Raw genomic sequence first — 14,419 nt, 5'->3', positions numbered from 1 at the left:
AATAAAATAAAATAAAATAAATAGGGTTAACCTATTTACTATAGTAGAGTAGTCAAAACGTCAGGGCATAGATTTAAAGTAACTTGCAGATGGATTAGAAGGGAGATGAAGTATTTGTCACCAGAGCATGGCAAGGAGCTGGAACATTCACCTGAAAGGATGAAAGTTTCTGATTAGATTTTCACACTTAAACAGTCAGGTATCTTCTTGAAGATGAGTTAGCTGATTGATCAAACGCAAAATGTAGAATTGGGCTGCGTAGCCCTTCATGGACTGCCACAGACACACTATGTACTGAAAGACCCTCTTGTACCAATTTCTGGGATTTCAATGAGATTGAAGCAAGCCACCATTTCAATTCAATTTCCCAGGAAGCCAAATACATGCCCAACCAATGAGAACTGAGTGACCTTAGTAATCTCAAGATTCTGAGCAGACTGTCTGTCACCAGCACACAATAAAAACCTCCGGCTTGCTCATCAAGAGCAGCCAGTCTCTACATTCTCAGGCTCAGCTGGTCTGCTGCCTGCTTCTAGATTCACTGTTAACCAACCCACTACTTCAAGCACACTCGCAGAGAGATGGTAACAACCCCCTCTTCTAAACTGAAATAGGAACATGACAGCAACTTCAAAGTATCACTGACCACTTCCAGTGTAGTGTCAAGGGGAGTTTTGCTCCTACCTCTGTGTGTTTCTGGTCAAGTAATAATCGAAACGCACTGAGCTCCTGTTCTCGGACCTTCAGCCTGGTTTCCACCGACTGGAACTGTGCTTCCCACTCAGACTTTTTCTGGGCTACCATGATATCGATCTGCTTCATCAGCTCTTGTAATTCAGCCTCACAGGTGGTAAGAGAACTGCTGCAGCTTGATTCAGTTGAAGCCAACAAAATCAAAGAGAAAGAAATTTGAAGTTTGAATAAGATTCCATTCCGAAAATGACACGGCAAAAAGAAAAGGTATCATTCAATACAACTGTTTCAGTAATGATGGAACATAGCAGGTTCACTCATTTATGGACAGAACCAGCCCCACCCCTAGCCAAATTATTTCAGTGCAGCTACTGTACTGTACTGTGTTGTATACGTGAATCTAACCAACAAAATGGAAAATTTTCCAACTATATCTTGCACAAGTCAAAAAAGACAAATCAACCCGGTCAATTATTGCTCCCTTAGTCTATGCTGGTGAAAGGGGTGGAATAAATTGTCATCAGTGCTATCAAGCATTACTTACTCAACTTTTAGTTTTGAGCATTTTAACTCCTGACCTCATCGCAGATTTAATCCAAACATGAATGGAAGAGCTGGATTACATAGAACATAGAACAATACAGCGCAGAACAGGCCCTTCGGCCTTCGATGTTGCGCCGACCTGTGAATTAATCTAAGCGCCTCCCCCTACACTATCCCATCATTATCCATATGCTTATCCAAGGGCAGTTTAAATGCCCCCAATGTGGCTGAGTTAATTACATTGTCAGGCAGGGCGTTTCATGCCCTTACCACTCTCTGAGTAAAGAACCTGCCTCTGACATCTGTCTTAAAATGGCAGCATGCGATCGACTGTAGCAGTGTGGCATGAATGGGCTTTAACAAAAATAATGTCAATGAGACTGGAGCTGAAGGAGGCTCATTGTCTCAGCTTCAGGACGTCACTACAGGAGTTTCTGAGAGCAGTACCCCAAGTCCAACAACCACAGCTGCCAATTCAATAATCTTTGTAAGAATAGTACTGTGATTGCCTGAATAATGTTCTGAACCTCTCACGACCGCATATACTGAAGTAGTCCATCTCGATGTGTAGCCAGCCCGCTTAAGGCTCGTGCTGGTATGTGGTAAATAGCATTCATGTCAAGTAGGTGCCAGGCAATGAGTGGTGGAGTGGACTTGATGGGCTGAATGGCCTTACTTCCACTCCTATGTCTTATGCTCTTATAAATTCTTGATCTCACAAGGAATCAAGGGCAACGGGGAGAGTGCAGGGAAGCAAAGTTGAAATGCCCATCAGCCATGATTTAAATGGCGGAGCGGACTTGATGGGCCGAATGACCTTACTTCCACTCCTATGTCTTATGGTCTTATGGTCTAATGATCATTGCCAACAAGAGAGAATCTAACCATTGATTCTTGGCATTCAGTGAATCTATTATCACTGAGTCCAACCTGTACTATCAACATCCCAGGGATTACCAGTGACCAGGAACTGCCCTGGGTCAGTTATGTAAATACTACAGTCACAAAAATAGATCAGAGACAAATATAACACCATCTGCCTCCCAATGCTTGCCTAACACAACCATCACCCCCAACATACTTCTCATGCCATTCCTACATATTTTCCTTAGTCACTTATCTCAAATCTACTATGGACATGCCTCAATGTATCCTAAAATGAACAAAAAAAAATTAACAACCTAATAGGGCTTCCATATTCAAACACAATTCTTCATCGGTGAAACAGGAAAAAAAAACACAAATCTCCTCAAGAGGTCAGTCTTATAAAAACATGTACTAATCCACTTAAAACATCAGACAAATAAACCTTTAATAAATGATTAAACCCTACAATCAAAAATTGAAAACAGAATCCCCTCCTGAGATACATAATCTTAACATTTTGAAATTCAACCAAACAGCCCTAGTCATCAAAACAAATGAGAAATGTCAACAACAGAAACTGAAACACATCTTCTTTAAGTTGCAGGTGCTGTTTCAGTTCTATTTCCTAGCAGACTTGGGCAACTGACTGTGTGGAGTTTGCACATTGTCTCCATGACTGCATGGGTCTCCTCTGGGTGCTGCTGCTTCCTCCCACAGTTTAAAGATGCGCAGGCTAGGTAGATTAGCCATGGAAAATGCAGGGTGACAGGGATAGGGTGGGGAGGGATGGGTTAGAGTAAGATGGTCTTCGGAGGATTGGTGTGGACTCGATAGCCTGAATGACATGCTTCCACACTATAGGGAGTCTATGACTGTCTGTCAATCACTGAAGCACAGCTAGCTGAGATTATTTGATGCTCAACATCATGACTACTACTTAATCAAAACTAAAGATCACTAAACATAATGGACTCAGTGCAAAACAAGACAGGAGAACTTTCCAGTTCATATTCTTGCAGTTACAAATGAGTCATGACCTTTATCTTGGGAAATGTAAGGTGTAACATCAAGTCACCATAGACCTATTACATTATTGAGCTGCTCTTTGTTTAGAGGGAGATGACTGGTGCAGGTTTAACCTGTAGATTATCACACCTCAGGCGAGAGAAGAAGTTGAGAAAGGGTGTCCTTCATGGTAACCTCAGCTGGTGTGGGAACTGAACCCACATAGTTGGCATTACTTTTCATCACAAACTAGCCGTTCCTCCAACTGAATTAACTGTAAAATTCCACACATTGGAAAAGGAGGTCAGAATGACAGAACTGGATCTTGTCCATCATTTTTACACTTCCATCCCACTAGAAATATAATCCCATGAAGTAATGTTCCCTGTAAGTTGCATAACAATATGGCCCAGGCCAGACACAAGCCAGCACTTTTAACTTACCACATATGCACAGGCACAGGCACATGCACAAACTTAATAAAGATTATCCAAGCGCTCCAAAGAAATTAAGACAGAATTTTACCCTAAACATACTCATAGACTGAAATCTATTTGTCAGCTCAAAGACATCAAGATTAATTGCACCATGTTACAGAATTGTTATGGTGCTGGGGAAGCTCAGTTGGCCTATTGTGACTGCAACAGCTCACTAAGTGAGCAATTCACTTGATGCCATTCTACCACCTCCCAGTAACCGTGCACATAGATCATTTTCAAATAACAGTCCAATTTTTTTTTGAATACCTCAACTGAACCCGCCTCCACCGAACATTTTGGTCCTATATTCCAGACCCTAATGACTTACTGCCTGTAAACCTTCCTCTCATGATACTTCTGCCTCTTGTGCTAGCTGTTTAAATCTGGACATTATCAAGATTATCCAGAACTTTTTTTTTAAAATTCCTCTTGTACACCTTGCAGCATTGTTTCTCAGATTTCTCACTTTCCAATTTTCCAAACAAATTACAGTGTTCCCTTCATTCCTATTCATCCTAGAAAGTAGCAACACAGGATGAGGCCATCCTGTCCACTGTGTCTGTCAGCTCTTTGAAGAATCATCTCAATTCATCTCACTTCCCCATTCTTCACCCCTAATCATTTTTGAATCCTCCTGTAAGGCATAACTAGTCAAAAGGGATATGTAATGTTACTGTGCTTGATTTTGAGGTTTGATAAAATGACGAATGACAGCAAAGCATTGCAACTTAGAAGCTATTTACCACAATGGCAAAAGTGAAATTAAGCTCCGAAAGATTTTCTAAGAATAATCAAAACTTTCAAATGAGTTTTTCTACTTACCCAACTTGACCAAAGTTTTGCACTGCTTCGAGTAAAGCTTCCATTTCTTCCTTTCCTCCCAGCTTCAAATGGGCAACTATACATATAGGATAGAGAGTTTCTTTAAAACTGTGTCTGCCACACTCTACTGTCAACCAAGCTTTCTGTTCTACTTTCATCATACTTTTCAAATCTGGAGTCACATTTTCTTTCACACTGTAGCCATTTTCACTTCTAGGACTCTTCCTCATTGCTAATTGTTTAGATTACCCTTCCAACTCCTACTCTACAGTCCTAAGTAGGATCACAGGTTAAATTCACTTTATTAATTCATTTCTTATCTTAGGATCTTTCAATCACCTCCATGTGAAAAAATGTCTTGGGCTATGAAGAGGAAAGCAGGGAGTGGGAATGATTGGACAAATATCTCAATGATCAGCACAGACACAAAGAGGATTACAGTGCGTTCAGCAAGTGGACATCAGTCTCTCACTTCATTAGGTTCAGGAATGGGGGACTTCAGTTACCTAAATAAATGGGGGAATTTGAGACAGTTTGTCTTGGAGAAGGAAAGGTTGAAAGGAGACTGGATAAGTGTGTTAGAAATCATGAGGAATCTGATCAGAGAAATTGCTCCTATCGTGGAAGGATCCAGCACAAGAGGACACAGAGTTAATTGACAAAAAATGCAATGGTGATATGAAGTAAAACTTATTCATGCTGTAAGTGGTTGTGAGCTGGAATGCACTGCCTGAGAATATGTTAGAAGCAGCTTCAATCAAAGAGGGATTCAGCCTGTCACAGTGGCAAAACAAAGAAATAGACCCAGGTAAATTGCTCCTCAGGAGAGCGGTTGCACACACGTTGGACTGAATTGTTGTCTCAATACTGAAATAAATCTGTGATTTTGATTAAATTGTTCTGTCTGTCAAACCAACCTCTCGAGAAGGACACTGTGAGATTTTGTTTAGGCTGAAGTGAACATAGATAACTTCTTCATTATTGAAACACCATTATTGGCAACTTCAACTTTCACCAGAAACAAAAACAAAAATTGCTGGAAAAGCTCAGCAGGTCTGGCAGCATCTATGAAGAGAAATCAGAGTTAACATTTTGAATCTGAGGAAGTGTCACGCAATCTGAAACATTAACTTGAGGCTTGGGGACTGCTTTGCGGAACTCCTATGCTCAGTTCGCAACAAACAACTACAACTCCCAATCACGAACTATTTCAACTCCCCCACCCACTCCTCAGATGACATGGCCATCCTGGACTTCCTGCACTGCCACAATGACACCACCCGGAAGCTGAAGGAACAGCATCTCATATTTCGCTTGGGAACCCTGCAGCCTAAGGATATCAACGTGGACTTCACAAGCTTCAAAAATCTCCCCTCCCTCTACCTTATCCCAAAAGCAGTCCATCTAGTCCCTGCCTCCCTAACCATTCCTCCCACCTCAAGCCCCACCCCCACCTCCTACCCACCAACCTCATCCCACCTCCTTGACCTGTCCGTCCTCCCTGGACCGGCCTATCCCCTCCCTGACTCCCCACCTACATTCACCTTCACTGGCTCCGACCCTGCCTCTTTGACCTGTCTATCGTCTCTCCACCTATCTTCTCCTTCATCCATCTTTTATCTGCCTCCCCCTCTCTCTCTATTTATTTCAGAATCCCCTTTCCCTCCCCCATTTCTGAAGAAGGGTCTCGACCCGAAACGTCAGTTTCCTGCTTCTCTGATGCTGCTTGGCCTGCTGTGTTCATCCAGCTCTATAATGCGTTATCTCAGATTCTCCAGCATTGGCAGTTCCTACTATCTCTGATTTCATGACCCTTTGTTTTATGGAGTGATTGCGATTCTGTACCTCTGATTCTTTTTGACTGACTTTCAGCATTTAAGGAGAGAGAGCTCGTTGTTGACCTGTTTCCTCTGTCTGGTTTGTAAAAGAGAGGAATCTCCATCACCAGCAACACATGGGTGACTGGGAGTAGTTCTTCAACCCCATCTACCATTTTTCTGCCCAAGTCTCTAGCTTATCCGTTCCCTGTTGTATCCTCTGGTAATCCTCCTCACTATGCACAAGCTCCTCCACTCTTTCTGCCAACTGCAAACTTACTAATCAGGTTAGCTATGTTCTCCTCCAAATCATTTACATATATTTGAAACATCAAGGATCCCAGTACTGATCCCTGAGCAACACCACTGGTCACAGATCTCCAATGTGGAAAACACCCTTCCACCGCTACTCTCTGTCTTCTAAGACTGAGCCAGTTATGTATCTTACCAGCTCACCTCAGATCACATGTTACTTCATCTTCTGTTTCAGCTTGCCAGGAGGGACCTTGCCAAACACTTTGCTAAAGTCCATATGTACAACACCTACTACCCAAACCTCAATCAACTTTGTCACTTCCATAAAAAACTCAATCAAGTTTGTGAGACACGACCGACCATGTATAAAGCCATGCTGCCATCACTAAAAAGTTCATGTTTTTCCAAATAGGCGTAAACCCAGTCCCTAATTATCTTTCCAATAATTTCCTTCCCACTGACGTAAGGTTCACTGGCCTGTAATTTCCCAGATTAAACAAAGGAACAACATTGGTGTTCTCTCTTTTGTCACAAGGTAGGCAATGGTCTAGTGGTATTATTGCTGGACTGTTGAGCCACAGAATATTCTGGGGACCCGGGTTTCAATCCTGCCATGGCAGATGGTGGAATTTGAATTCAACAAATATCTGGAATTAAGAATCTAATGATGACCACGAATCCATTGTCGATTGTCGGAAAAACCCATCTGGTTCACTAATGTCCTTTAGGGACGGAAACTGCCCATCCTTACCTGGTCTGGTCTACATGTGACTTCAGACCTAGAGCAATGAGGTTGACTCTTAACTGATCTCTGGGCAATTAGGGATGGGCAACAAATGCTGCTTAGCCAGCAACCCCCTCATCCATGAATGAATGAAGAAAATAAAATTTTTAAAAAAGGATACAAAGATGTTGTAAAAGACCCCAGCAATTTCCTTACATGTCCCCTTCTGCACTCTGGGATAGATACCTGTAAGGACATGGGGGCTTGTCTAGCTTCATTCTTTTCAAAACACCCAACACACCTTTTTTTTAAAATAATGACATGCCCTAGAATATCAACTTACCTCCGCAGAGACTCACCATTCACCATGCCCTTTTCCTTTGTGAATACTGATGCAAAATATTAATTTAGAACTTCACCCACTTCTTCCAGCCCCATACACAGATTACCTCCTTTGTCCTTGAGTGATCTTACCTTTCCTTAGCTACTTATGTATGTTAAAAAAAAAGCCCTGGAATTTTCCTTAATCTGTTTACCAAAGAAAATTCATGACCGTTTTTAGCCCTTCTAATCCCCTGCTTGAGTTCTTTCCTGTTATCTTCATATTCTTCAAGGACTGTGTGTCTTCAACTTCCCAAACCACACATTCACCTTTTTCTTTTTGATTGAACTTTCAATTTCTCTTCTCCTCCAAGATTCCTGCACCTTGCCATCCTTTATCTTCATTTACACAGGAACATGTTGGTCCTGAACCATAATAAACAGGTCTTCAAAAAGATACCCATATACCAGATGTGTATTTATCCTCAATAGCTGCCCCCAATCTACATTTCCCAATTCCTGCCACTTGTTCCAGCCTAATGGCTTCATCCAATTTGCTGCTTTCACCCAAAGCGTACTCTTGCTTTTATCCGTTATTACTTAAAACTTACAGAATTATGGTCACTGCTCCCAAAATACTCCTCCAATGAAACTTTGATCACCTTGTTGGGTTTATTCCCCAATGCCCAGTCTAGTGAGCTCCCTTCCCTGGTGGGGCTATTCACATGCTATTTCAAAAAACATCCTACCCATACCTCACAAATTCTCCCCCATTCAAGTCCCCGGCACAAAGTGAGTCCCAGTCAATATAGAGGAAATGAAAATCACCCACCACCACATTTTACATTTTTCCATACTCTATCATCTGCTGTCTTTTGGGACGTCTGTAGTACAATCCCAAAGTGACTGCACCCTTCCCATTTCCAAGCTTGACCTAAATGGCCTGGCTGGATGATCCCTCCATACCCTCAGTATAGCTGAGGCATTCTCCCTTACCAGTAGCACGACTCCCACTTCTTTTACATTCCGCTCCATCTCACCAGAAACATCTAAATCGCAGAACATTAAGCAGCCAGTCTTGTCCATCTCTCTATCAAGTCTCTATAATAGTTACAACATCCCAGTTCTATGCATTAATCCAAGCTTAAGTTCATCTGCCTTACCTGTGATAGTCTGAGCTATATTTGTTTTAATATGAAGAATATCAGTTCAACAATCACTTCATGGTTGTTCTTCCTTAGACTTACTGGTCTTAGCCTCTGACCCCTCCTCATCATTGAACTGCTGATCTTCTGCTCTGGTTCCCAGCTCCCTGGCACATGGGTTTTAACCCTCCCAAGTAGCATTACTGCCTTCCTTATTACATCCTGTATCCACATACCAGCCTTTTGTGATTCATGCAATAGAATACCTAGGCCTCTCTGTACTTCGCAGCTCTGTAATTTCTCCTGCCAAAGTGGACAATTTACGTATTCTCACATTATACTCTTATTTGCCAAGTTTTCACCAATTTAACTGAGATTAACCCTTTGTAGCATCTTTACAACTCATTTTCCTATCATCGTACCCCCAGCAAATTGAGAAACCATACCTTTGATCCCTACATCCAAGTCACTGAGATAAAGTGCAAATAGTTGAAGTTTTGACCTCTAACACCCAGAAGGACAAGGACAGCTGCTACAGTCAGAGTCATACAGCACAGAAACAGACCCTTTGGTCCAACCAGTGCATGCTGGCCATAATCCCAAACTAAATTAATTCCACCTGCCTCTGCATGGTCCATATTCCTCCAAACATTTCTTATTTATGTACTTCTCTAAATGTCTTGAAAACATAGATTTGTGGGGGCATCGCCACTTGCACATTTTCACTCCAGACCACACTCCATCTTGACTTCAAAATAGATTTTTATTCCATAATTGTCGCTGGGTCAATACTGGGACCTCCTCCATAACAGCACTGTGGGTGAAAATACACTTACAAGGGCTGCAGTGGTTCAGAAAGGTTGCTCACCAACACTTTCTCAATGGCAATTAGAGACAAGCAACAAATTCTAGCCTTGCCAATGACACTTCACTCTAGAGTAGTTTTGTTTTAAAAAACGGATCACCACATTCTGATTCATTTACTGCCTTTTTTTATTCAACTTGGGTCATAACTTGCACTGTAGATGTAGGCACTATCAGTCAGATTTGATTCTTCATTCATTTTTGGACTGCTACTGTAACTGGAGTTGGCATATGTTAGGGCTATTTTATAAACACATAAAAAATTACAGATAGCATTTCTCCAAACTGATTCAAAAGCCTCAATGCCAATCCAGGAGATGTGCATACTACTGGCATTTGTCAGTGGCCATTGCCTTTCACCCTGCCACCAAACAACTGGACCAAATTATGAAATAAAATGCTCCCATCACTTGAACATTATCAATGCATCACATTATGGGAGGCCGAACATTAACCGCACTTTAAAATGCGCACAAGAAAACATATCGAATTAAGATGTTCAAATAAGTTAAAGTTAGCCCCAGAAAAGGGCAATGATGATGCAAAAATTTTGCACCACAACTGGTTTGTGTAAATCTCTGTATTTTTTTTACCTCAGTACCTACTGACAAGGTTATTCATTCAACCATCCCGTTGTGTAATCGGTGAGATACAGAACGAAACAAAGGATAAAGCAGTATTGCACATAGAACACAAGCACAAAGTAAAAAGAAAGAAAGGAAGCAAAGGAAAGTCACAAAAATAATGAAAAAAATCATTTGTGTTAAATGGTTTGAAAAGTGAAGTTATACGTTCAACTTAATGGTCATAATCAGCTTTGTTTCAATTTCACCGACATCACTCTACCTCATACCTTCAATACACCGTACTGAAGTCAAAAGAAAATTCATGCTGTATTTTGTAAATTAAAATACTAGAAATCTCCAGATTGGCGTGGAATGCCAGGGAATAGCAGAAGTCACACTCAACAGGATTCTTCAGAGCTTGAAGTAGGTGAAGTGGCAGGAGAAGCAAAAAGAATGAAGCTCACTCAGCCTGTCCAATGTCTCAACTTCCTGCCCGAATAGGATTGGGTGTGAAACATATGTAGGGGTGTGAAACATCTGTAGACACAAAAAGCATTAAGCTCTGTAATCTTTATGGCTCTACCCCCACACTGCTGTCTACCCCTGTTTCTGCTGACGTGGCCAGGTCAGTGACCTTTGATCAAGCCAGGCAGTTGTCACCACTTGAAATTGCATCCTGTCGTTATCATACACTTTGTGATGATCAAAACTGTATCCTGTTCTCATTATAGCAGCGTGACCACATACTCGTGATGTTTCAGATGTAATAATTGTTTTATGTATCCATCAATTCCAAGGGTATAAAAGCGGGGACTGTCCCCTGTTTGGTCAGAATCGCTCAGCACTCTGTGCCGGGTTGTGTACAGCGATCCTCCGCAGCTTGTACTTGCTTAAAAATAAAGGACTGTGTTTTTGGAACCAGGTCAGTGTCTTACTCTTCCATCAAGTCCGTGAAGGTCTCTGAAAAACGAACTTAACAGCAGAGAGCAGTTTCTCCCAATTCTCAACATGGCATAACCCCCAATCATTGGGTGCAGTGTCTCTCACTCCCCCAATCCCAAGAGGTAGTTCAACTGACCCTTCACATCCCTTGACCTTGGGCTGCAGCTTAACCTTCCCTCCTCTCTCAGCTCCATGTGATCCTCACCTGCAGCTTAACCATTTTCTCACTCACAGTCAGAGTCATACAGCACGGAACCAGGCTCTTTGGCCCAACTCATCCATGCTGACCAGGTTCCTGGACTGAACTATTTGCCTGCATTTAGCCCATATCCCTCTCAACCTCTCATATCTATGTACCTGCCCACTTGTAATTATACCTGCCTCTTATATGACCTCTGTCAGCTCGTTCCATACATACATCACCCTCTGTGCGGAAATGTTGCCCCTCAGGTCCCTTTTCAATCTTTCTCCTTTCACCTTAAATCTATACCCCTAGTTTTGGACTCCCCTACCCTGGGGAACGGTCCAAGGTGGTGGTTTAGGACCCTATTCCCTTCCCTCACTCTCGCAGATCCTAGGAGGCACAGCTAGTCGCCTCCTTGCTCCCCCAGATCCCACGGTGCAGCAAATACTCATTCTTTCTCCCAATCCCACAGTGCCACTACTCACCTCCTCACTCCCCCGATCCCGGAGTACGGCTACTCACCTCCTCAATCCCCACAATCACTGTGTTGTGATCTTAGTAGAAGCCTAAATGACTCTAACATAACATTACAGGTTTCATGGCACTGTCATTGTCCACACATATCCTGACGGGTTGGTGGTCAGATTTTGCTGATGTGTTGAGACTCAATGAACAATGCTGCCTTTGTGCTTCTGAATGGTTGCAATCTTCCCTTACCTGTTCTACTTTTGGTTTCACAATATATGGCACTTCTCCCTAACCTTGCTACCATGGGTGGTCAAACCAGGAGCAACAAGATCAAAAAGACAGAAACTGCTGGAGAAGTTCAGTGGATTCTGGAAAATCTGATGAGTTTCTGCAGCTATTTCTGTTTTTCATTTCAGATTTCCAGATTCTGCTGCTGTTTGTTGCATTTCAGAGACCACCATGACATTATTTAAAGTGTTGTTGGAGTGAATAAACTTTGCCATCACATCAACATGGCCACCTATTCGGTCATCTGAATTCCAGAAGTGAGGTAAGGGTGACATCAGCAGCATTCAGCCAAGCTCAGCATCAGTGGACTCTTTAAAAAAAAGCAGTAAATGGAAATAAGGGGGGGAAAAGCACTCCACTGCTGACTACCCAAATCTGTCCATTATCTACAAGGCACAAGTCAGGAGTGTGATGAAATACTCATCACTTGCCTGGATGAGTACAGTTCCAATGATACAAGAAGCTTGACATCATCCACAACAAAACAACCTCTTGATTGGCACCACATCCACAAACACATGACCCCTTCACCATTGACGTTCAGTAGCAGTACTGCATACCATCTTCAAAACGCACTGCAGAATTTCATCAAGGCTATATGGACATTTTCCAAACTTATGATCACCACCATTTAGAACGGCAATGGAAGATGCATGGGAACACCACAAACTTCAGGATATTCACAGAGAGCACTGGCTAACTAACAAGGAGCATGGATAAATGCTGTGCCATTTTCTGTCGATAATACATGTCAATGGGCTGAATGGCTGTACTGTATGCAAATTTGCTGATGACACAAAGTTTTCAGAGAAAGCAAGTTGTGAGGAGAACAGTCTCAGAGATAGGCAGGTTAAAATATCTTGTAGGTGGGAGTACAACACTTCGGCAGGAAGAACAGGCATATTATTTAAATTGAGGGAGACTGCAGAACCCTGAGGTACAGAGATATGGTGTCCTTGTACATAAATCACAACAAGTCAGCATGCTGTCAAAAGAAGTAATTAGGACGGCAAATGTACACTGGCCTTTATTATAAGAGGACAGAGTATAAATGTTGAGATATCCATTTACAGGGCATGGGTGAGACCAAACCTAGAATACAAAGTCCATGTTTGGATGCGCAGAGGGCATAATCTCAAGTAAATGATTGCACACTTAAGACAGGAATTTCTACTCTCAGAGAGTTATGAATCTGCAGAATTCTTTAGCTCAAAGGGCTGCTGAAGCTAGGTCATGAAGTAAATTAAAGGCAAAGATGGACTTATTTTAATCAGTAAGGAAATCAAGAAATATTGAGCAAAGTCAGGAAAAAGGATCTTCATTGAATGGTGCAGCAGGCTTGAGGGGCTGAATGACTCACTGCTGGACAGATTTCTTACAATTTAACATTCTTAGTGCAGAATTTGTTACACCAGCACCTTCTGAATTACGTGAGGCTCGCACGTCAGACAGCCAAGCACAGAAGCGAAACAAGGAGAGAACTAAATGTTGGAAATACTCAGCAGCACAGGTAGCACCTGCAAAGAGAGTAAACACAGGTCAACGACTGACCATTTAAATGAACTGATCATTTTTGTTTTGAAAAATCGAATTTAATAAACAATGAGCCACCATCTCCAAGATTCCCCAAAACACCCTCCCCATGAGAGTTACACTGACAAGGAGTTACAGACCCCCTCTACCCACCCCAGGGATTAATGATCCCCCCGTTAACCTCCACCCCCGGGGAGTTACAGTGATCCTCCCAATCCCAGGGGATGGCAGTGACTGAACCCCCCCTGCAACCTTAACACCCCACCCGTTACCTCAGAGTCAACACCAACGGACAGGCCAACCTCCCACTGCGACTGTGCAGATCTCCCCGCATGACCTGATGGGAGTTGTAGTCAGCACGTCGCACGGTATTCCATACTGCGCAGCTGCAAATAATTGCGCGGTCGCAGTGACTTTAGGCCCTCACCCGGCAGAGCAGCCGCAGTTGGCGGGAAGGCCGCACACGGCTGCGCAGCCGCAGTGATGTGCGCCCAAACTCACTGAGAAGGGTTGCGCAGCCGCAGGAACATACGGCCCGCCACGGCGGCGCAGCCGCAGTGACGAAGGGTCCTCAGGCGGCTGCGCAGCCACAGTGGCGGCCCGGACACGCAAGGCTGCGCAGCCGCAGTGACGGACAATACTGACTGCACATCCGCCGGGGGCCAGGTGTGTCGTTGTAGGGCAGTATCAGCCTTCCACTGGCTGTATTACTGACAGGGATTGGAGGGTAAAGTTCTGGGCGTGAAATGGACTGTTATCAGTTCCCCTTGAAAAGATAGAAAAGGAAGGGCTGATGGCAGTGCTGGAGAAAGGGGGTTCAAGAGGAGCAGGTAATTTGATGTTTTGGATCGAGACCCTTCTTCAGAAATGGGGAGGGGGAAATAAAGCTCGAAATATAAATGG

General features: G+C 43.0%; 1 protein-coding gene across 8 annotated transcripts in view; it reads right to left on the bottom strand.

Moving 5' to 3' along the window:
* cep63 (centrosomal protein 63) overlaps positions 1 to 14,419 on the bottom strand; it is a 551,023-nt gene that overhangs the window by 76,924 nt on the left and 459,680 nt on the right. For 6 of the 8 annotated variants that reach the window (XM_048542754.2, XM_059650936.1, XM_048542757.2 and 3 more), the window contains exons 1-3: positions 13,789 to 13,866; positions 4,410 to 4,485; positions 685 to 868 (exon numbers count right to left, since the gene is read on the bottom strand). In XM_048542754.2, the coding sequence (XP_048398711.2) occupies positions 685 to 868; positions 4,410 to 4,453 (228 nt within the window). In that variant the 5' untranslated portion in view covers positions 4,454 to 4,485; positions 13,789 to 13,866. Of the gene's footprint in view, positions 1 to 684; positions 869 to 4,409; positions 4,486 to 8,689; positions 8,711 to 13,788; positions 13,867 to 14,419 lie in introns of those variants that run through there. The other 2 variants (XM_048542755.2, XM_059650934.1) reach the window with 2 other exon arrangements.

Source organism: Stegostoma tigrinum, chromosome 14 (assembly GCF_030684315.1).
Source record: "Stegostoma tigrinum isolate sSteTig4 chromosome 14, sSteTig4.hap1, whole genome shotgun sequence".
Taxonomy (NCBI): domain Eukaryota; kingdom Metazoa; phylum Chordata; class Chondrichthyes; order Orectolobiformes; family Stegostomatidae; genus Stegostoma; species Stegostoma tigrinum.
This window is presented reverse-complemented; position numbering and strand designations above follow the sequence as displayed.